At 42.7% G+C, this 24,509-nt stretch overlaps 1 protein-coding gene across 5 annotated transcripts in view; it reads left to right on the top strand.

Moving 5' to 3' along the window:
- The first annotated feature begins 12,166 nt into the window (after positions 1-12,166).
- The window catches only part of l3mbtl2 (L3MBTL histone methyl-lysine binding protein 2), a 155,172-nt gene continuing 142,829 nt past the window's right edge, over positions 12,167-24,509 (top strand). For all 5 annotated transcript variants that reach the window (XM_048617719.1, XM_048617718.1, XM_048617717.1 and 2 more), the window contains exons 1-5: positions 12,167-12,266; positions 14,822-15,052; positions 16,460-16,593; positions 19,415-19,538; positions 22,576-22,655. In XM_048617719.1, coding sequence (XP_048473676.1) covers positions 14,833-15,052; positions 16,460-16,593; positions 19,415-19,538; positions 22,576-22,655 — 558 coding nt within the window. In that variant the 5' untranslated portion in view covers positions 12,167-12,266; positions 14,822-14,832. The remainder of the gene's footprint in view (positions 12,267-14,821; positions 15,053-16,459; positions 16,594-19,414; positions 19,539-22,575; positions 22,656-24,509) is intronic.

The raw sequence follows: 24,509 nt of genomic DNA, 5'->3' as shown, positions 1-24,509 counted from the left end.
GGTAGGTGGGATGGTGATGGGTGAGTGCAGGTAGGTGGGATGGTGATAGGTGAGTGCACTCACCTATCACCATCCCACCTACCTACCCCAGCCCGACACCCCCTCTCTATTTATTTCCGAGACCCCTTCCGCTCCCCCATTTCTGAGGAAGGGTCCCGATCCGAAACATCAGCTTTCCTGCTCCTCTGATGCTGCCTGGCCTGCTGTGTTCATCCAGCTCCACACTGTGTTATCTTAGATTGGGTTTTCTTCCCACTCTGGCTGAGGTTACCTCAAAGGACTCTCCTTCCCCAACCTCTCCCCTCACACTAAACCACCACCAGCCATCTCTGTCTAATGAGAGAGCAGGCCTATGGTCTGCTCAGACTATAGTGACCTTACCTTCACCTCTCTTCAAGTGTGGGACTGGTTGATGTTGGGTTGGTTTTCAACATAATTGTGGGGTTGTCAGTCTGACAGTATATTCCCATCAGGCTGAAGCCGGTTGAGTTTGACTAGTTTGGGTTGGTTTCGTTCAAGCTAAGTTCCCTCTGTCAGTGGAGTTGAGTCGGGAGCAAAATGTTACCATAAATGTCAGGTGACCACTGAACATGCAATAATCCCATTGTAAAATAAACCACTTCTAGGGTGGGCAGGCACCATTTTGAAACATCACTGGCATTCAACACAATGTAGGTGTGTCTTAAACCTCTGTCTATCTCAGCAACCTGTATTGCCTCACGCCCCATTTTAAGGTAAAGGTAAGTAAAACATCTGACTGTGGGGCAAAAAAATTGAGGCAGATCACAAACATGAGTGCAGTATGTCATAGCTGAAATAGGTGGCGGTCCATTTATACACCCAACATATGCAAAAATGTAAGTTTTGGGATGTGAAAAATGGGACTGTCTTCTCCATCAAGTTATACAACACAATTTATGGTCAGTATATTTACTGGCTGCAAGGTGCAGTGACTACTGGTGTAGGATCAAAGTTTCTCTGCACGGAGCCTCCTCCAATTCCTCTCTGTCCCGGCTAACTTGAGACTTTATAATTAACCAACTTATCATAGAATCCCTATGGAGTGGAAGCACATCATATCCACACCAACCTCTGAAGACCATCCTACCCAGACCCACACCCACCCCCTACCCAAATTTCCCACGGCTATTCCACCTAACCTGCACATCTTCGAACTGTGGCAGGAAACCGGAGCACCCGGAGGAAACCCACACAGACACGGGGAGAATGTACAAACTCCACACAGTCGCCTGAGTCTGGAATCAAACACAGCTCCTTGGTACGGTGAGGCAGCAGCGCTAACCACTGAGCCAGCATGGCACTCCTATTTGTTAAATCATTTTGGGGTCTGTTCATGGCTTACACCTGTCTGTTCTAAACACTTGAGTAGCTTGTATTCATCCCTCCAGCTCCACAATTTGCTCCTTCTGTCTTCTTTTTCTGACCATGGTGCTGTCCATCCCATTTCTATTCTCTTGTCCCCAGCTCCCGGTCTCTCACTTGCTCCTTTTCTTGGCTCCTTATTCCTTGGCTTTACTCCAGGCTGATTCCTCAGTCTAGCTCATGGTTTTGCACGATGTGTGGAGTGTATCATGAGAGAGCAAGGTTTGCTGCTGATGTGAAATAGGTTGCAGTTGGAGAAGGTAATTGTCTCGTGATTATAGCCAACTCCTGCATAGTTTAATACACATTCTTCGTGGTCACCTTTGTTGCTGACGTGTCAAAAATAGGAAACAAACCAAATAATAGTTGCATCTGAGTCTCATGAGCTCTAAACCAAAAATCAAAATACAGTGAGGTGATAGCCAGCAGCTCCACAATGCTGTCCCCACCCTGACTGAAATTGGGCCCAGCCACACCCCACCACCTTTGCAATTGCTGATACAAAATAATTCTCAAAACAGTGAGGTGACACTTTGCACAAGCATATAAAATAATATACTTTTTACCTCCACAATGGCCCTCTTTTACCTAAAAATTTGGGCCAAACAACCATGGCCCTTCCAAGCCAGCCCAGCAATTAGACAATGCTCAGTACCTACCTCAGGGGCCACTCTCCTTGCTCCAGCTGTTGACATCTATTTCCATTCTTGAGAAACTCTCTGAGTAGGCTGGGGCTATTTTCCCTGGAGCGTTGGATGCTGAGGAGTGATTTTATAGAGGTTTATAAAATCATGATGGGCATGGATAGGGTGAATAGCCAAAGTCTTTTCCCCAAAGTAGGGGAGTCCAAAACTAGTGGGCAAAGTTTAAGATGAGAGATGAAAGATATAAAAGGGACCTAAAGGGCAACTTTTTCATGCAGAGGGTGGTGCGTGTATGGAATGAGGTGCCAAAGGAAGTGGTGGAGGCTGGTACAAATACAACATTTAAAAGGCATCTGGATGGGTATATGAATAGGGTTTAGAGGGATATGGGCCAAATGCTGGCAAATGGGACTAGATTAATTTGGCATCTCTGGTTGGCATGGATGAGTTGGACCATAGGGTCTGATTCTGTGCTGTACAACTCTATGACTATAACTTTAGGTAGCCCTCTAGTTAGTAATGAGACATTGCCTTTTGATATTCTTCCATGGGATGTGGCTATCACTGGCAAGACCAGCATTTATTGCTGCCATCCCTAATTGCCCTTGCACAGAGTGGCTTGCTAAGCCATTTCAGAGGGCAGTTAAGAGCCAACCCCATTGCTGTGGGACTGGAGCCACATATTGGCCAGACATGGTAAGGATGGAAGATTTTATTCCGAAAGGACATTAGTGAACCAGGTGTATTCTTAACGACAATGATTGATAGTTTCATGATCGCCATCACTCAGGCAAGTTTTCAATTCCAAATTTCATTAATAGTGGGTGGTATGGTGGCTCAGAGGTTCCCACTGCTGCCTCACAGCACCAGGGACCTGGGCTCGATTCCAGCCTCGGGTGACTGTCTGTGTGGAGTTTTCACATTCTCCCCGTGTCTGTGTGGGTTTCCTCCGGGTGCTCTGGTTTCATCCCACAGTCCAAAGATGCGCAGGTTAGGGTGGATTGGCCATGCTAAATTGGCTGTAGTTTCCAGGGATGTGCAGGCTGGGTGGGTTAGCTATGGTTAGGGTTATGAGGATGAGGGGGGAGCGCAATGGCTCAGGGTGGGATGCTCTTTGGATGATCAGTGCAGACATGATGGGCTGAATGTCCTTTATCTGCACTGTAGCCCATTAACATTAACACTATAGCAGTGTAAAAAATAATTAGAGAAAGCTGTGGCTTCTACAAATTTAAAATGGTTTGTCTCTTAATTCAATTGATAAGAGAGACTCCAGTTGCAGTATTGAGCTCCACTGAGTTGCTTTTCCTTGTCCTGTTCCTTCTAGACCAGGTGGGAGAGAGTATCCATGAGGAATTGAATCAAAAAGACTCAGAGACTGTGAAAACCTGTTTTTCAACTGCTCCCCAGAAATAGATAGGAACCTGAACACCTGAAGAGAAAAAAGGAGTTCTCATTTTTAATTGTGCTTTAAAAATATTCTTCTGTGAGATGTAGACGTTACCATCTAATTCAGTGTTTGTTGCCTGCCTCTGTTTGCCTTTGAGAAGGCGATGGTTAGCTGCCTTTTCATTGCTGCAGTCCGTGGGGTGTAGGGAATGCTGTTAGGGAGGGAATTCCAGAATTTTGACCCAGTGACAGTGAGGGAACGTTGATATATTTCCAAAACAGGATGGAGTGTGTCTTGGAAGACACCTTTATTATTGGTGCTGTTCCCCTGCGTTCTTATAAGAGTGTTCAGAGATAAATCTGGAACAAATCCTTCCACTCAAGAACTTTTCTTAAACGAGGTAGGATATTTACAACAGGAAGTAGGAGGGAGCATTCTGAGACCCCCTGCTCAGGTTAAATTGACAGCAATCGGCATCACTAATAAACACATGCCATCCATTAGGGAATCAGTGTTTCATCATTATACTACCCATAGAATCCCTACAGAGTGGAAGCAGGCCATTCGGCCCATCAAGTCCACACCAACCTGCCAAAAAGCATCCCACGCAGACCCAAACTATCCTGGTGACTCTGCATTTCCCATGGCAAACTACCTAGCCTGCACATCCCTGGACACTACCGGGAATTTAGCCTGGCCCATCCACCTAAACTGCACATCTTTGGACTGTGGGAGGAATCCAGAGCACCCGGAGGAAACCCACACAGACACGGGGAGAATGTGTAAACTCCACACAGACAGTCGCCCGAGGGCGGAATCAAGCCCAGGTCCCTGGCGCTGTGAGGCAGCAGTGGGAACCACTATGCCACCCCTGTTACTATGATAGTTAGAAGAGTTAGGAATACACCTTGGATGGAATGCGTCATTTTATTCTGAGTTGTTTTTGGCCTGGATTCAGTTTCTCAGTTGTTATCGGTCACCTTTGTTGTGGGTATTGTTCCTAATGCTCTGAGAAAAGATTCCTTCCACTTTACTGCAGCCACTGTGTTGTACTGGTGTGCAGCGATTATTACAAAGCTTATACTTGCAATCAAGAGGTGTTATTAAACCATGTACCATATTTACAAAGGTAATTACAAATGGTAAGGTCCTGGGGAATGTTGGTGAACAAGGAGACCTTGGAGTGCAGGTTCATAGTTCCTTGAAAGTGGAGTCACAGGTAGACAGGATAGTGAAGAAGGCATTTGGTATGCTCGCCTTTATTGGTCAGTGCTTTGAGTATGGCAGTTGGGAGGTCATGTGGCTGTACAGGGCATCGGTTCGACCACTTTTGGAATACTGCGTATAATTCTGGTCTCCCTGTTACAGGAAGGATGTTGAGAAACTTGAAACAGTTCAGAAAAGATTTACAAGGCTGTTGCCAGGGTTGGAGGGTTTGAGCTGTAGGGAGAGGCTGAATAGGCTGGGGCTATTTTCCTTGAGCATTGGAGGCTGAGGGATGACCATATAGAGGTTTGTAAAATCATGAGGAGCATGGATAGAGTGAATAGTCAAGATCTTTTCCCTGGGGTGGGGGAGTTCAAAACTAGAGGGCATAGATTTAAGTTTGGAGTATAAATATTTAAAAGGGACCTAAGGGGCAACTTTTTCATGCAGAGGGTGGTGCATGTATGGAATGAGCTGCCAGAGGAAGTGGTGGAGACTGGTACAATTACATCATTTAAAAGGCATCTGGATGGGTACATGAATAAGAAGTGTTTAGAGGGATATGGGCCAAATGCTGGCAAATGGGACTAGATTTATTTAGGATATCTGGTCAACATGAACAAGTTGGACTGAAGGGTCTGTTTCCATGCTGTACATCTCTATGACTCTAATTAGGAGAGAGTATTTCAAGACCCTTGCTGCTGGGACCCCATCTTGGTATGCATTAACATGAGCAGACATCACTGATGATCTATGGTATTTATGGGAATAACAGGAGTTAACCATTATCTTTCAGTAGATGTGGATTTGTGCTGTCGAGGGAGGCTTGCTAAGTGGCTGCAGTGCAACTTATCGGTTGTACACACTGTTGCCACTCTAAGTTTATAAAACCAAACTTTGACTGATCACTGAACTCAGCTTCTCAATTGTTAGCACCGTTCACATAGGCTGCCAGAGGGAGGGTGAAATCTACAAACTTTTGTCAACATTCACGACCCACCATGTGTGAAAGCTTTCTGCTTTGATGCTTCTTGTGTGTTGTAAGGGAAATTTCCAAAGCTGTGCTTAGATTTCCTGTGTGAATGAAAAGCATTGAGCAAAGCTTCCTGGAGCCAGTGACAAGACCAGGAATATTGGAAGTATCTAGGAAGGGGAGAAATTCATTGCCAAAATGAACATTTCTTCTGGTAAAGGTCATATTTTCCTGCGTTTCTATAGAGTATGTTATTTGCAGGTGCCTTATTCAGTCAGAGGTTGTGAATCACTACTCCAGAGGGCTGTGGAGGGTCAGTCATTGAGTATGAATATCTCAAGACAGAGATTGATAGATTTCGGAATATTAATAATATTAAGGAATATGGGACAGTGCAGGACAGTAACATTGATCTAGAGTGGTGTAGCAGTTTCAAAGGGCCAAATGGCTTACTCTTGCTCTTATGTTGATGTTACTATAGGGTGCAATGCATTAACTCGTCTGCTCAACGACAGGAATAGGAATTTATAAAGAGCTGTTCTGTGAAGAGTGAAAAATTCTTCCTCAAAGCTCAGGCTTATTTTTAAAAATTTCTGAAGAAGGGTCCTGACCCGAAATGTCAACTTTCCTGCTCATCTGATGCTGCCTGGCCTGCTGTGTTCCTCCATCTCCACACTGTGTTATCTGACTCCAGCATCGGCAGTTCTTACTATCTCAGGCTTATTTTTGATGGTTTTAAAATGGCACAGCAAGGATTATTCCCATCATAGATTTATTCAATAATTTTGTCTGAAAATCAATGTTTAATGTGTACATATTCAGTTGTTGATCACAAATTGGACTGTTTCTCTAGTGAAGGCAAGATGTGCAGCATTTTTGAACTGAAGGATGCTGGAACGCTATTGAAAACTCAATTCCCAAGCATCCAGCACCCCCTGGTGCTTGGTCCTCGTAGTGCAATCTTCAGGGTTGCTGGGCAGACTGTGAGTGTCTGGTGAAAAATGCTAAGGTTTCAGTGACACTAGAGAAGAATTAGCACCATCGTTCCTGTCACATCAACACTAATATAATATACATACGCTGTAATCAAAATACCACAGGTTAATAGGGTGTCTCAGTCCATAAATCACAAAGAGCTTGTTTGCAGGTTCAGCAAGTGATTAGGAAGGCAAATGGAATTAGTGCAATGGAACTTAGTGCAATCAGAGAGCTTCTTGTGGTGCAATGGTATTGTCCATACCTCTGGGCTGGAAAGTTAGGGTTCAAGCCCCACTTATACGCCAGAACAGGTCACTTCATTTCTTTCCCTTACAAAAACATCAGCTTTCCTGCTCCTCTGATGCTGCCTGGTCTGCTGTGTTCCTCCAGCTAACACTGTGTTATCTCTGACTCCAGCATCAGCAGTTCTTACTATCTCCATGTAAAAGTACGGATGTTTTACAACAATATTTTATGGTCTTGGTGAAATTGCATCAGGAGTAACTGCAGTTGTGACCTGTTTGAAAAAGGATATTATTGCATTAGAAGCAGTTCAAAGAAGGTTTACTTGACTCATTCCCCAGGGATGAAGAGGCTTAGAAAGGTGCTGAGCAAGCTAGGCCTAAATCCACTGGAGTTTAGGAGAATGAGAGATGAACTTATTGAAATGTGTAAGATGCTGAGGGGACAGGATAGGGTCAATATTGGGAGGATATTTCCTCTTAGGGGGTAGACTACAAATAGGAGACACACACTTTACGAATAAGAGGTTTCACTTTTAAGAGAGATGAGGAGAATCTTCCTCTGAGTGTTTTTAGCCTACAGACCTTACTCGCAGTTACCAGCAGAGGGTGTGTCATTGAGTTTATTCAAGGTTGAATGAGGCAGATGTTTGATCTACAAGGGAAGCAAGGGTTACGGGGACCACACCACAACAGCCACTATCTTATTGATTGGCAGAGCATGCTCAGGGGCTGAATAGCCTACTGCTGGTCCTATGTTCCAAAAAGGCTGAAATGCAACATATCCAGCTAAATGGCAACTCTCTCAAAGCTCTTAATATCACTCTATACCTTGCAGTCTGAATAATCACCTACAATTAGCCACACAATCTCTCGCTAAACCCTGAAGCAGATCCAACACAAAGTCCATTTTTAAATTCACTCATGGGACGTGGGCGTCGCTGGCTGGACCCAGCTTTATTGCCCGTCCCTAGTTGCCCTTGAGAAGGTGGTGGTGAACTGCCCTTTTGAACAACTGTGGTCCATGTGCTGAGGGTAAACCCACAATGCCCTTAGGGAGGGAGTTCCAGGATTTTGACCCAGCAACACTGAAAGAACAGTAATATATTTCCCAGTCAAGATAGTGAGTAGCTTGGAGGAGAATTTGCAGGGGGTGGTGCTCCTATGTTCTGCTACCCTAGTCCTTCTAGATGGAATTGATCATGGGTTTCGAAGGTGCTGGCTAAGGACCTTTGGTGAATTTCTGCTGTGCAACTTGTAGTTAGTACACCTTGCTGCTATATCGGTGGTTGAGGGACTATGTGTATGTGGATATGCTGCAAATCAAGCGGCTGCTTTGTCCTGTATGGTGTTGAGCTTCTTGAGTGTTGTTGAAGCTGTACCCATCCAGGCAAGTGGGGAGCATTCCATCACACATAGTCCATCCTTTGACGTAGCCTTCTCCCTCTGAACAGGCAAATGTTCAGCAGTCTAGGACTGAAGGCAACCAAAAGTCCCCTTCAGACCACACTCTTAACAGGAGAGTCAAAGGCCTAGTAATGTCATTGACTAGTAATCCTGGACTGGGCTGATACTCTGGGGGTATGAGAGTATGGCCCACCAAGGCAGCTGGTGAAGTTTAAATTTGAAGTTATTAAAGTTATTAAAAACTCAACTCAGTAATGGTGGCCACAGAGCTTTAAATTATCGCATAAAAATTGAGAAGGAAGAATAATCTACTGTCTTTATCTCATCAACCTATGTGTGTTTCAGGATCTCAGATATGTCGTGGACGTCTCCTCTGGAGTGATCTAGCAAGCCTCTGAGTTTGTAGGTAATTAGGAATGGGCAACAAATGCTGATCTTGTGTGAAACACTCACATCCCATAAACGATTAAAATAGAACCCCACCATTTCCCACACTCCATGTAATTTGTGCACAGGGATTTTTCATAGCAGCAGAATTCAACTATGGCCTGGGAATTTGTGATGACATTTTAAAACATAGAACATAGAACATAGAACATTACAGCGCAGTACAGGCCCTTCGGCCCTCGATATTGCGCTGACCTGTGAAACCAATCTGAAGCCCATCTAACCTAAACTATTCCATTATCATCCATATGTTTATCCAATGACCATTTAAATGCCCTTAAAGTGGGCGAGTCTACTATTTTTGCAGGCAGGGCATTCCACGCCTTTACTACTCTCTGAGTAAAGAACCTACCTCTGACATCTGTCCTATATCTATCGCCCCTCAATTTAAAGCTATGTCCCCTCGTGCTAGCCATCACCATCCGAGGAAAAAGGCTCCCACTGTCCACCCTATCTAATCCTCTGATCATCTTGTATGTCTCTATCAAGTCACCTCTTAACCTTCTTCTCTCTAACGAAAACAGCCTCAAGACCCTCAGCCTTTCCTCATAAGACCTTCCCTCCATACCAGGCAACATCCTGGTAAATCTCCTCTGCACCCTTTCCAATGCTTCCACATCCTTCCTATAATGCAGTGACCAGAACTGTACGCAATACTCCAAGTGCGGCCGCACCAGAGTTTTGTACAGCTGCAACGTGACCTCATGGCTCCGAAACTCAATCCCTCTACCAATAAAACCTAACATACTGTACGCCTTCTTAACAAGGCTATCAACCTGGGTGGCAACTTTCAGTGATCTATGCACATGGACACCAAGATCTTTCTGCTCATCCACACAACCAAGAACCTTACCATTAGCCCAGTACTCTGTATTCCTGTTATTCCTTCCAAAGTGAATCACCTCACACTACTGATGGGTGCTGAGACTATTCTAAGCCTTCTTATTAATTAGACTGATTAAATCTGCAGAAACATGGCTCATTTGAAGGTGGATTAAATTCTCTTTTAAATTAAAGAAAGATGGCAGTGGTTGTTGGAGGGCAATCTTCTCCAACTCCAGGACATCTCTGCAGGAGTTCCTCAGGGTAGTGTCCTAGGCCCAACCACCTCCAGCTGCTTCATCTATGACTTTCCCTCCATCGCAAAGTCAGAAGTGGGATGTTTGCCGATGATTGCACAAGGTTCGGCACCATTCACGAATTCTCAGAGACTGAAGCAATCCACATTCAAATGTGGCAAGACATAGACCAGGTTTGGGCTGTTAAAAGGCAAGCGAGATCTGTGTCACACAAGTGTAAGGCAATGACCATTTTCAACAAGAGAGACTCCAACTATCTCCCTTTGACATTCAACACCACTATCAACATCCTTAGGGTTACCATTGACTTGAAACTGAACTGAAACAGGCATAAAAAATACTGTAACTATAAGAGCCAACCAAGGACAGGGAATCATGCAGTGAGTAACTCCCTTCTGACTCCCCAAAGTCTGTCCACCATCCGCAAGGGACAAGTTAGGAATGTTATGGAATGCTGTCCACTTGGCTTCCAACTGGACAAGAACTTATGAATTAGGTGCAGGAGTAGGCCAATCAGCCCCTCGAGCCTGAATGTGATTTGATAAGATTTATGGCTGATCTGACTGTGACCTCAATTCCACTTTTCTTCCTGCCCCTGACAAAGTCTGACTGCCAGGTTGGTCAAGAATCTATTGCCCTTTGTCTGAAATGTATTCAGCAATCGGGCAGCCATGAAACTCAACAACATCAAGGATAAAGGAGCCTACTTGATTGGCACCCTAGCCACCACCTTCAGCAATCATTCCTTTCACCGGTGAAACTCAGATGCACTGCAGCAACTTGCCCTTTACTAGGGTGACCAACTCTCAGGAAAGGGATACAGGACACATCCACATCAGGGAACAATATGCCTGGAGTTGGGGTTTGTTGGGGTAGTAGTGGGGGGGTGTAAGTTGCTGATGTTGGGGGTTGGCCAGGGAAGGACTGTTGTAGGGGTTGGTACTGAGTTAGTAAGTGCTGATGTGTAATCAGACATGTTGGGAAGGGTTCTTGCAGTCTGTCCTTACAAGCCAAGCCAACTCTTATGCCTCAGCTTTGTGCCGTCATCCTGGACACCTGCTGAACACAAATTAGCAGCTTGCTGGAGGTCAACCATCTCAGCCAAAATAAATCACTGCAGGAGCTCTTGACTTGAAGCTATACCACTGTTCCTTGTTGCTAGGTCAAATTTCTGCAACTCTGTATTGTGGGTGTACCTCCATCACGTGGACTGCAGCGGTTCCAGAGAGTGACTCACCACCACCTTCTCAAGGGTATATACTGCATTGTCTGTACGTTGGGTAGCAAACAGCATCCATAACTGTAGTCATGGCATTAACATCAAAGCTGAAATGTTGATGATGTAATACCAATATGACAGTCACAACCTCTGAGGATGTAATGCATGTACAGATTTTGCTGTAAGTAAAGAACTCTTGCATGAAAAGTCCATGGATTTGTGCAGTGTATTATGGGATACTTATAAACATCCCCTAACCCTGACTACACAATAAACTACAATAAATAACTAAAGAAGAAAGTTATACAGGCCTACTTTCTGCAAATAAATTATGTATTGAGGAAAACTCAACATTGAGCCTAGCCCTGCTTGCTTTTAATCACTTGGTGCTGTATATAATTCAAAATTATAAAGTTAGATGTTCAGAAGAGATCATTCAGCCTGTTGAGCCTCTTTCAGCATTCATTACAATCATGGCTGATCTTGGGCTTCAACTTCACTCTCCAATCCACACCCCAGATCCCTTGTTCCCTGAGACACTAAACACTGTGTATCCCAGCCTTAAATACATTCAACAATAGAGTGTCTACATCCATCTGAGTAGGGAATTCAAAGACTGACAACCCTTTGAGTGAATTAATTTCTCCTCATCTCAGTCCTAAATGACTGGCCTCTTATCCTGAGACTGTGCTTCTGCATTTTATTACTCCCAAGACCAGTGTAGACAATCTCAGCCTCTACCCAATCGAGCCCTTACAGAATTTTATACATTTCAATGTGAATTCGGAATGTGTGATTACTCGAATCTTTTTGGCATGAAATTTGCATTGCCATGTATTTTTATGTTGGCTTACTCAAAGCACTAGATAATTTAATTTACAGTGGAAAATGGCTATTTCAAGACATTGGATAATTTAGTTTGGAGTAGAAAATGGCTATTTCAAAACATTGGATAATTTAGTTTGCGGTGGAAAACCTACACTGCCTACAGCAGGGATAACAAGGTGTAGAGCTGGATGAACACAGCAGGCCAAGCAACATCAGAGGAGCCGGAAGGCTCACGCTTCGGGCCTAGACCTTTCTTCAGCAGGGTTAGGAATTGTCCATTCATGCTAATGGACTACATCTCCCAGAGTGCTCGGTAGCGCCTACCCCATTCTAGTTCTTTCCATTGGTTGGCGGGGGTTGTGGCCCGCTCCAATGAGAGAGCACGTTATAAGGAAATGATCCGTCCTAGAATGGCGGCGTTGTGTGCCTGAATTCGATCATTAAGTTGCACAAAGAGGAGGAACAAGATTGTGAGTCTTTTGTGTTTTTTTTTTGAAAGAAAGTGTGCTGAATTAATTATAAATAAGATAGTTTGTGCAATTTATGAGGTGAGCTTTAGGATGAATAATGACTAAAAGTCTAGCTGCTTCAGACAAATGAAGCTGTTTTTAAAGTCGATGATACCTCAACTACAAATTGTAGAAACTAGAGTATGTGTGTTTGTAATGTTCTCCCTTCTTGCGAGTTTGTTTCCAGTTAGTGAAATTTGCAAGTAAACAGAGAGACATTGTTGCTAAGACTGGGACGTCCACGTGAGTGATAATAGGTCTTGGAGTTTTTTTTTAATGTTGCTAAAAGTCTGTGCAGTCAGGGTTCGATCCACAGGTTCTAGACAAAGCATTCATCTCGTTACAATGTTATCAGATGCTGCACCGTTTACTAATCTAATGTCTGCAGTCCCTGGTGTTTGTTTTGTTCAATGAGTAACAGTGAACTATGACTGCAACACATTGTCTAATTTACCCTGAAACCAATACAGAAATTGCTGCATAACCCTTCTGAAAAAGGGTTACTGGATTCAGAACTTTGCTACTGCTTTCTGTCCATATATGTTGCCAGACCTGCTGAGTTTCTCCATTTTCTGTTTTTATTTTGTTTCAGATTTCCAGCATCTCTAGTTTTTTTTTAATAGAATCCCTTCAGTGTGGAAGTAGGTAATTTGGCTCATCAAGTCCACACTGACCCTCCAAAGAACTTGCTACCTGGACTGACACTCCCCACCCTATGCCTGTAGGCCTGCATATTCCATGGGTAATCTTAGCATAGCTAATCTGCCTAACCTGCACTTCTTTGGACTGTAGGAGGAAACAGGAGCACCCAGACGAAATCCAAGCAGACACGGAGAGAATGTCCAAACTCCACAGGGTTTCTGCTGCTGTGAGGCAGCAATGCTAGCCACTGTGCTGCCCCCTAATGTCCGCTTCCAATTTCTCTCCCCACAGAGGCTGCCATGTAGGGTCCTCGAGATGTACAGCATGGAAACAGACCCTTTGGTCCAACTTGTCCATGCGACCAGATATCCTAAACTGATCTAGACCCATTTGCCAGCATTTGGCCCATTATCCCTCTAAACCCTTCCTATAAATGCACCCATCCAGGGTGAGGTTGAGAAAGAGGAACCTTCCTGATAACATCAGCCAGTATGGGAACTGAACCCATGCAGTTGGCAACACTGCACCTGCATTTACAAAAGGGAGCAGTTTCTCCCTATCTATTCTGTTCAGACCTTTCATTATGAATACCTCTAGTAAACCTCCTCTTGGCTTTCAACAGTCCTAACTTCCCCAAGCTATCCTCATAACTGAACTTCCTCATCCCTGGAATCATTCTGGCAAATCTTTTCTGCACTCTTTCCAATGCTTTCACATTCTTCCTAAATTGCAGTCCCCTGAACTGGGTGGAATGCTCCAACTGAGGTTGAGCTAATGTTCTATAGAAGTTCAACATGGTTTTCTTGTTCTGTGCCCCTTTCAATAAAGGGTATTGTATGCTTTATTAAATGTTCTGTCAGTCCATCCTGATACATTCAATGACTGAATCACATAGAGGTGTACACTCACTGCTGTACTGCTGCAATCTTTTTAGAATATTGTCCTTTTGTTTTCCGTTGTCTGTCCCTGTTTTTCTTACCAGAATGAGTCACTTCACATTTCAGCCACTGTGTTGAATGATTGTTATGATGACACATACCAGCCCATGGGTGATAACATAGTTTTCTCTGTCAGGTAGTGTCACCATTCAATGGGAATCCTATTGAATGGAGGAACAGACTTGAGGGGCCAAATGGCCTACTCCTGTTCCTAGGTCTTAAGGTCTAAAACAGATGAGAAGAAATTTATGTATCTCTTAAAGATCATGAATCTGCAGAATTCACTACCCCAAGTATGATGGGTACTGGAACATTGAGTAAATTTAAGGAGGAGATAGACAGATGGATTTTTAATTAGTAATGGATTGAAGGCTAATGGCGAGCAGGGAGAAAATGGAGTTGAGGCCAAGATGAGATCAGCCATGATCGTATTAAGTGGTGGAGCAGGCTCAAGGGGCTAAATTGTCTACTCCTACTCCTGCTCCTAGTTCCTATGCTCTTATGAATGAGCAGTCTTTTGCAGAGGATGGAAGGACTGAGGCTGCCCTGGAGAGCATTGGAATATTTGGGCCGGGAGGTAACTAAATTATGGAAGAGGTGTTTTGCAACAGATGGGCTGTGGGAGGGGCATTGAATGTTTATCCAGTTTCTGTCCTGTTGGTCCCTGGATTATTACAACCTTGGCAGCAGACACCTATCCTTGCACCATTTAGCAATGTACATGTCACAACAGCTGAAGGGAACGCCACCAGCCATTGTGCTGGGGAAAATCCTGGGTAATATGATAATATAGCCTTACTCTATTGGACTTGGACTGAAACCGGTCTAATTCAGTGGACCTTTCACTCCTCCTTCTGTAAGGATGCTAAGAAAATTTTCATCTATATAGCTTGTATTCTGATCTGAGTGATGTGATTTTTGTTTTTGTACCTCCAGATGGTGTAGAAATGTCCTTCATGGATGTTGAAGATGATGACTGCAGCGTGTTTGATGGATATGATAGTCTGGAAGACGATGGCAGTGACAGCAATAGAAACCTCACCACAGATGATTCGAGCAATGACCTGGAAGATGAGGAACTTGGTCAGGTGCAGGACATGGATACGGAGTCGATATGTGGAGCGATAAATGATGATGAGTCATCTATTGATGGAGGACTTAGAATTGGTACTTTTTGTTGTGTTAATGCTTAAGAGTTGGGAAGACTTTGAACCATTGGATTTGTTTGTGCTGACAGTAAATCAGAATTATGGCCGTGGCAGTTAAGGACCAGGACCAGGACCAGGACCAAGTCAGAAGCCATCTTAAGGGAGCTGCCATTTGCTGATCAGTAAGAAACCAGTGAATGCAGTCACTAGTTGGGAGGATCCAAAGGGGCAAGAAGCTCCTGATATTTAACTGAGTGGACAAACTAGCAGTTCATAGATTCATAAAGTATTAGTCTTTTAATGGGCATTTATGGGTGTTGCTACCTAGACTAGCATTTGCTAATTGTCCTTGAGCTAAGAGTCTTGCTAGGCCATTTCAGGGTCAGTTAAGGATAAAGCACATCACTGTAGGTAGGGAGTGAATGTAGGCCACGCTAGTAAGGACAGCAGATTTCCTTCCTTAAAGGATATCAGTGAACCAAATGGTTTTTTACAACAATTGACCACAGTTGAAATGGGAGGTGATGTGGAGGTAAAATTTATCATCTTATTTATTAACTAATCACATCTAAATGCTACCAGCTTGATGGTGGAATTTGAATCCATAGCCCAGAGCATTGTTTTGGTCTTTGGGTTAATAGTCAATATTTGCCACATTCCCAAAACCTCCCCTTGCAAAATTTATCTTTTGTTTCCCCTTCCCGATAAGGCATTTTGAATCATCACAGTGCTTGTTGTGAGTGGATGGTGGGAAATCTACTTGTCACTTGCCCTGGGTTTTTAAAAAATTCAGTTAAATTACAATTGACGTTTCAGGTTGGGACCCTTCTTTAGAAAATGAAGAAGGGTCCCGACCTGAAACGTCAACTTTCCTGCTCCTCTGATGCTGCCTGGCCTGCTGCGTTCCTCCAGCTCCACACTGTGTTGTCGCTGACTCCAGCATTTGCAGTTCTTGCTATCTCAGTTAAATTAAATATGTTCTCTGGTTACCAGCACTTCTGCCAGTTTCTCACTTTTTAGTCTAGGAAACCAGTAAGAGTTCAGTGTGAGATTATCTATTTTAGAGACAAAAGATAACTTGAAATATTTTCAGAATGGGGAGAGCTGGGACAACTTTAGGCATATGTGAAAATATCAGTGTTACAGCTGAAAATCACTTCATTGATGTACATTGTGCAAAACACTTGGCATTCAAAAAAATACATGTACCCTTTTGCTAAGCTAATGGATGAAGGATTGCACTTGACCTTTGAACCTGTCTTTCTCTTTTGGATGCTGATTGCACCAATTTTCCATTTTTATTCCTTAAGATTTCCGTCACTACTTTTAACTTTTTAACCCGCTTTAGTTGCCTGGTTAAAAATTGCATTGATCCTAATTTTCATTTATCCCTGTGTCTTTTTGAATTTTTGTTTCCTCTTCCAAGCTACCTGTGAGATGTGTGGCATTGTTGGAGCACGAGAAACCTTCTATTCCAAAACCAAAAGATTCTGCAGTGTCTCCTGTTCTCGAAGCTACTCTTCCAACTCCAAGAAAGCCAGTATCTTGGCTAGATTGCAGGTTAGTTTGCAGTCATGTCAATGGCCTGCCTCAATGTGCTATACTGAATACTCCCATTTGCTTGCATAATCTGACCTGTTGCCTTAGTTCTGCAGGTTTGCTTAAAGAAAATCATAGAGATGGAACAATAGTCTGAGAGTTGGTATCTCACCCATTTGTGTTCTGAGCTCTACATTCCAATCTACCCCTGATGACACTTAATTCCCTTGCCTAACCAGAATCTATCTACTTCTGCTGAAAAGTTATTCACTGTACTCCACTTCCACTGCTTCTGATGCAGTGAGTTCTAAAGTCGCACAACCCCTTGGGAGAAAAAAGTTCTCCTCATCTCTGTGCAAAAAGGGCAGCCCCCTAATTTTAAAATAACTCCACCTCATTCTGGACTCGCGCACAAGAGGAAACCTCCTTTCCATGTTCACCTTGTCAAGATTACTTAGAAACTTATACACTTCAGTCAAGTCACCTCTTGCTCTTCTGACCTCCAGTGGAACAAGTCTAGTCTGTCTAAACTATCCTCAGAAATCAGCTCACTCATTCCTGGTATCAATCTTGTAAATATCCTCTGAACTGCCTGCAGTGCATTTATTTCCTTCTTTAAATATGGAGACCAAATCTGCGCATAGTATTCAAGATGTGGTTTTATCAATGTCCTGAGTAACCGATGCATACCATCCTTGCTTGTATGTTCAGTTCCTGTCAATGTAAAGGATAACATCCTGTTAGTTGCCTTGATTACGTGCTGTGCCTGCCCACTATTTGTGATTCATGCACCAGAACACCTAAATCCTGCTGCGCCTTGATATTCCACGGTCATTCTCCATTTAAGCAATACTGTGCTTTTTTTCATACTTCCTGCCAAAATTAGCAACTTCATGTTTTCACATTCATTCAATATATCCATATCCTTCTGCAACCTCCTTATCATTTTCACAACATACATTTCTGCTGATCTGTGTGTCATGTGTGAATTTAGCGAAAATGTCTTTGCTCCCTAAGCTAAGTCATTGGTTTTTGCAAAAAGATGAGCCTCTAGCATAGACCCCTGTGGAGTTCCACTTGTTACATTGTACCAATTAGATGAAAACCCATTCACTCATGCTCTAACTTTTTGGCAACCAGCCAATCCTCTATCCATGCTAAGAATTTGCCCCCACATCATGATATTTCATTTCTGCAATAATCTTTGATGTGGTACCTTATTGCCTTCTGGAATTCCAAGTACAGTATGTCTACTGGCACCTCTTTGTTAACAACACACGTTACTTCTTCAAGGGAGTCTGTTAAATTGGTTAAACATAATTTCCTTTTCACAAAACCATACTGACACTTCCCAATTACCTTAAGTGCACAGTTTTAACCTTTTTAATGAGCGATTCCAATGCGTTCCCCTCGACCGACATCCAGCTAACTGACTGAGCAGACATTATATTTGCTACTTAAGTCTGGTGGAACCTTTCTTGAATCTAGGGAGTTTTAGAAAATTAAAGCCAACTGCTCATTAGCAACTTCTCTCAACACCTAAGGATGAGGTCCATTTGGACCTGGAGACTTATCAACTGCAGCTCCATCAGTTTGCTCATTTGACTTCTCCCACAATTGTAATTTCAGGAAGTTCCTGTTTTCCTTCCACCTCCCAATTTGTAGCTATTTTTGGAATGATTGTGAAGACAGAAGCAAAATATTTGTTCATTTCATCCAATATTTCCTTATTGTCTATTAACTCTCCATTCTCAGTCTCGGAAGGACCTACACATGTCATTTTGTTTTTTAAATGTCTGTAAAAATTCTTGCCATCTGTTTTTACATTTTTAACTAGCTTTCTCTCTCAATCTAATTTCTTCCTCCTGATTAACCTTTTAGTAATTCTTTATATTCTGAGCTGCTTCTCATCTTTGCCCAGTTATGTTTTTTTCCTTAAGTTTGCTGTTTCTGACTTCTTTAGTTAACCAGAGATGGTGGGTCCTACACATGAAACTTTACTTCATTGTAGGAACATATTCATTGGGTATTCTGAAATATCCCTTTAAATGTCTGCAACTACATCTTAATCTAACCGTAGCCTAGTGAGCCAGTTCGTTTCTCAGTGTGATTATGCTTATGTTTGGGTCACCTAGTTATGTTTGAATAGTGAAATCTGAAGACCCTTGGTTCATCCAGGCTTACCCCACTCAGAAATATTGTTCATCATGAGAAATACACTTCGCAATCCCTCCAACCCATGTAGAAGTAATAGAAAATCCAGATTAAACACAATCCTATTCACAGAGGGAGACTCTCACATCTCCATATTACCCACTTTTTGTGGAAACGGTGAGTTTGCTCTAACCAGATCCAAATCTTGCTTGATGGTGTTCAATGATTTGGAGTCTCCTGCTTGGGAAAACAGCCTGTTCCAAGTGATGAAGGCTTTCTGGTTTTTATGTACCTGTAAATATTTGGCACCCGATCAGAGGAAGTTAGGTAATTTCTTCCTCTGTTATTTGTGTTCCTTTTTGATGTGTTTCTGAAAAGAATGGAAAGCTTGTGTTTGATGTCAACAAGTCTGTACATATCCTTGTGTGATGTCCAGAGATGCAAATTCATACAGGAGTCAATGCATAGTGATCAACACTTATTATTGCAAGAAGTTGTTTGGGTGTCTGCATATATGGCCCTGTTTGCAAGTGACTGTAATTGATTGTGCATGTGTATGTATTCTTACTCCAGATTTCTGAAGTGAAAATCTGCAAAACCTGACCTCCTCTCCCATCCTTTTTAAAGAAGTATTTTTTTTTCAGTTGGAAGCCACATTTTTCATAGATGAATTCTGTTTATTTCACAGGGAAAACCACCTACAAAGAAGGCAAAAGTGTTAAACAAAGCCTCATGGTCATCTAAATTGGGGGCATTTCTGCAGCAGCAGTCCAGTGGGAAGGGAACAGATGTTGCTCAGAGTAACAATTCGGGTAAGGCTTGTCTTATCTTGTTACAGATTGCTATTGTGTTGTACTTTTGGATTATTACAGTCTTTGCCTTGTTTGTACAGGACATCTTTCTATGATTTCTTTGATACTTCACCAAGTGACCATTCTTAGCTGTGAGCCATGATACACAGGGTGGGAGCATCAATATGATGTTAGTTGTACGGTTTAGTCTTCATTTCAGAGGATGTGGACGTCGCTGACTAAGCTAACATCAATTTCCCATCAATAATTGCTCTTGAGAAAGTGGTGGTGAGCTATTTTCTTTTGAAGCACTGAGGTGCAGGTTCACCTGCAGTGCTGTTAGGAAGGAAGTTGACCCAGTGACAGTGAAGGAATGATAATATTGTTCCAAGCCAGGATGGTGTGTGGCCTGGAGGGGAATGTGCAGGTGGTGGTGTTACCATGTTTCTGTTGCCGTTGTCTGTCCTGGTGGCTTAGAAGGTTCTATGGTTAAGTATAAACTGGCTTGATGTTTATTTTTATTCATCATTTTCGGCACATGTACAGAAGTCAGCCACTTATACCAAACATGCTGTTACTGACCTTGATGTGCTTTGCTTCTTTAGTCACCAAAGATTAACTCTCTATCGATTTGATGGTTGAAAACTGTTGAGAAATGTATCTCAAAGCCAGCTGGACACTGCAGTGCTTCATCAGTCCTGTTAGGGGTGTTTTAATTGAATTCACTAAGTTTCCTTTAAAGATTAGTTTGGTTCACTGCTCCTTTAAGGAGCTGTTTATTAATTGATCTGTTTAATTAGTAATTTGTTTTCCAAAACAAAGAAACACTGAGCCACTAAGTTAGCAGGAAGGATGCAGACGTGTGTCGCTGCATTCTGTAAATAAACGAATCTCTGGAAAAAGATTAACCTTTTAGTTTCATCCTTTTCCATTTATCCAGATGATGGGTTGGATAGATGAGGATTCCCAGGTGAGGGTTGTCGCATCTTCACTGAGCAGATCTTAATGACAAAACCGGAAAGTATCAGTTAGAAACAGGATGACATTTTTGCACCCCCCTGTTCTTCCAAGGTATTGTGGTCAGTTACGATGTTGCTGGCGCCAGCTAGCCCAGTCAGGATTACAACAAGAGCATTGCACTCAGAACCCAGGAATTGGGTCAACACTCAAATCCAAGATCTTTAATTTTCACTGGCTGTGTTGGGTACTAGGGAGTTGTGACTTCATCTTCCTTTCTCTAGTCTATGGTTATCAGAGTTGTAACTGACATTCTGCAAGACCATCATAAGGCTAAAATGTTTCCTGCTTCCATCCTGATCTTTCTGTAACTTCTCACATGGTTGACCACACAATTCTTCTCTACTATCATCCTATGTGGTAAGATTCCTTTCACCTGGTTCCGTTCTTGTCTAATATTAATCAGAAAATCATTTGCAAAGTCTTCTCACTCCTGTTCATTATCTCCAGCGTTCACAAAGGATTTATAATTGGTTCCCTCCTATCTATCACATACTTGCTGCCCGTTCGACCATGCCATCCGAAAGCCCAGTGTCCGTTTATACGTGCATACTTTCCCCACCCAGGTCGACCTCAACACCGTCTCTGACTCTTTCATGTTGTTAAACTATCAGACTACTTATCTGACATCCAGTACTGAATGAACAGAATTTCCATAGAATAAATACTTGAAGGGTTGAAGCCATTGTTCTTGAATGCCTCTTTGAACCCTCTTCCCTTGCTGCTGACTGTATCCCTCTTCCAACAATAGTCTTGAGATTGAACCACCCTATTCACAGCGTTTTGAGTTGTATTTAAACCCTGGATGGGCTTCTGCTTCATTTGTGCCATCACCAATACTGCTTTCTTCCTCTTCCATAACATCATATGACTTTGCCGCAGTCTCGGCTCTCCCACTTCTGAGGCCCTCACTCGGGCTTTCATAAGCTCTACATTTGACTATTTCCCCACACTCTGGTTGGTTTCTCATTTCAGCCTTTGTAAATATGGAGCTCATCCAAACTACTGCTGTCTGTTTCTTAACATGCACCAAATTCTGTTCCCCTGTTATTTCTGCACACGCTGACTTACAATGACTCCCAGTCAAGCAACGTCTTTATTTTTAAATTATTGCTGTTTTTAAATCTTTGTTTTCACCCCTTTCTATTTCAGTTACCTCCTTCAGGCCCACTAACTTCAAGATGTCTGTCTGCTCTTATTCTGACTTCTTATACATTCCCAACCTTAATCTTTGCACCATTGATGACCAAGCCTTCAGGTCCATTGGCCCCAAGCTCTGGAATCATCTTACCAGACCTTTTTACCTCTACACCTTACTTTCTTCCAGCAAGATTCTTGTTACATCCTACCCTTTTTTATAAAAACTCATCTGGCTTCATGTGTCTACCTATATGGCTGAATTACATACTTTGTTTTGTAATTTACTGTGAAGCCCCTGGGGGTGTCATTGCATTAAACAATTCCGTTGGGCAGAAGATAGTAAAAATTTGTATACATGTTTGAATAGATTCAAAAACAGCTGCATCCCTGCTGTTATTAGACTGTTTGAATGGACCTCTCACATACTAATTCTGGTCTCTCTCTGTACCTTTTCTGCAACTGTAACACTATTCTGCACTCTGTTCTGCTACCCTGATGTATTTTTTTATGGTGTGATCTGCCGATTTAGCATGCAAAACAATACTCTTCACTGTATCTCGGTACATGTGACAACAATAAATCAATCAATGCTATATAAATTTAAGTTGTTGGTGAGAGAGAAGACAACTTCCTAGAAGTGCTGCTATTCAAGTGGCTACCAGGGGATGGACGAGCATCTAGAAGACAGTTGCCTTGAATTTTCCCTGTCGCTGTTTGTCCTTACAAAATAACATTTCTTGTGTTAGCAGCAGGACAGCAGCCTGTGGCAACACCTTCCTTTCCTCATTGCTACAGGTGGAGCTTGAATCTGTTTTGAACTCGGCACAAGTTTTATTACCTATTTACCTACTGCAAACCCAGCTTTCCCCAATAACTCTTCTCTTTGCCCCTTCCCTTTAAGCTGTTAACCAAGGATTTGAATGGGGAAAATATATCGACGAGCACAAATGCCAAGCCGCTCCTGTCAGCTGCTTCAAACATGTGAGTAATAAAAGATGTGTTGATATTGTGTTTGCGGTCACTCACTGTCACTGGTTCACTATTTTGGGCAAAGGACCAGTAACATCCAGTTCTCGGACTTGTGGACACCTTGCTTTGAGACAGTGTCTTTGGGTGAGGAGAGGCTGGGGTTATGCTGGTGGTGGTACAGGTGAGGTTCTGGTTCCTCTCTGCTAGAAGGGAAGCACTTATTCTCTAATGGGCAGGAACATGAGTGAGATATCAGTAACTTACTGCAGTTATACAGGACCTTGGTGAGGTGACACCTGGAGGATTGAATGCAGTTTTGGTCTCCCTACCTTGCCACAGGAGAGAGTGCAGTGGAGGTTCCCTAGGCTGATACAATGACTGGCTGGACCTTCTATGAGGAGAGATTGTTTGTTTTTTTATTCACGAGTTTAGAAGGATGAGAGGGGATCTGATAGAATTTTATACGTTTCAAACGGAGCAGCACAGACTTGATGCAGAGACATTTTCCCTGTACAAGAAGTCTGGAACCGGGGCGACAGTCTCAGTATATGGGGTAGACTGTTTAGGACTGAGATTAGGAAGCATTTCTTAACTCGGAGGATGGTCAACTTGTGGAATTCTCTACCAGTGAACATTTTGGAGGCTAAATCTCTGAATATATTTGGGGAAGAGATAAATTTTTAGATTTTAAAGACATCAAGGGTTATGGAGGAAAAAATGAGAATTTGGCATTGAGATAAAGTATCCATCAAAATCATATTGAATGGTGAAGCAGGTTTGAAGGGCAAAATAGCCTACTGCTGCCCCCTAGTTTCTATATTAACACTGTAAATTTAAATTCTGGGTTTGGGCCCATGCCTTAGTGGAACTGTAAGTTGATTACTGGTCATGCTGTGTCTCTGGTGGGCGGTATTGCTGAATGAAATTCTTTGATTTCCCTCAATGTGCGGTAATCTGCCTGAGATGCATGGTAGACAGAGTAGTTCTCAATATTGTGTTCAGAGTCTTCAGTCATTGCTGCATCATTTTAAAAATTGACACTGCACGTTGTGCTCCAGTGGGTGCATGCAGTTGACATCACTGGGATAATCTGGTTTGTGAATGCATAATCTGTTTTACCTGATAACCTGTGTTTTCAACAAAAATGGAAACTTCAAAGTATATTTTTGATTTTGGGTTAAAGTTGAGGAAAACTATGCTTTGCAAGTAAAGCTTTCCTCTGCACCTCCTAATTTAGTAAAGCAAAGATTGTGTATCTGTAATTAGGCAGAGGGAAGGGATCTACTGCATTTGCTATTTGCAATGTAGTGCTATTGAAAATGGAGAAATCAAATATAATTTGTCTGACCATTTTCTGAACACTTCAGTCACAAGCCTAGTTCAGAGTTTCTGATTTGTTTGCTCTTTTAATTTTCTGTCCTAATCTCACTCTGACCCCTCTTACCTTTCTTTAACATCCTGCGTTGCTCTATTGATATTCCAGGAATGGCACCTTGCCTTTAAGCTCTTCTGAACTCTCTGGATTTAACAGTAAATTCCAGCAATTGTTATTTCTCCTTTCATGGGATGTAGGCGTCACCGGCCTTGCCAGCATTTGTTGCCAATCCCTAAGTGCCCTTGAACTGAGTGGCTGGCTAGACCATTTCAAAGTCGACCATTTCAAAGTCAACCATCCCGTACCAGGTCTGAAATTGCACATAGGCTAGACTGAGTAAGAATAGTAGATTTCCTTCCCTGAGTGTACAAGCTTTTAAAGACAAATCGATGATAAGTACATGGTCATCATTAGTGAGACTACTTTACAATACTGCTACAAATATATACAATACTCTTAGATAACAAGGTATAGAGCTGGATGAACACAGC

This window comes from Rhincodon typus, chromosome 37, assembly GCF_021869965.1.
Source record: "Rhincodon typus isolate 14 chromosome 37, sRhiTyp1.1, whole genome shotgun sequence".
Classification (NCBI taxonomy): Eukaryota; Metazoa; Chordata; class Chondrichthyes; order Orectolobiformes; family Rhincodontidae; genus Rhincodon; species Rhincodon typus.
Note: the sequence above shows the minus strand (reverse complement) of the source record. Positions and strands in the feature narration are given on the sequence as shown.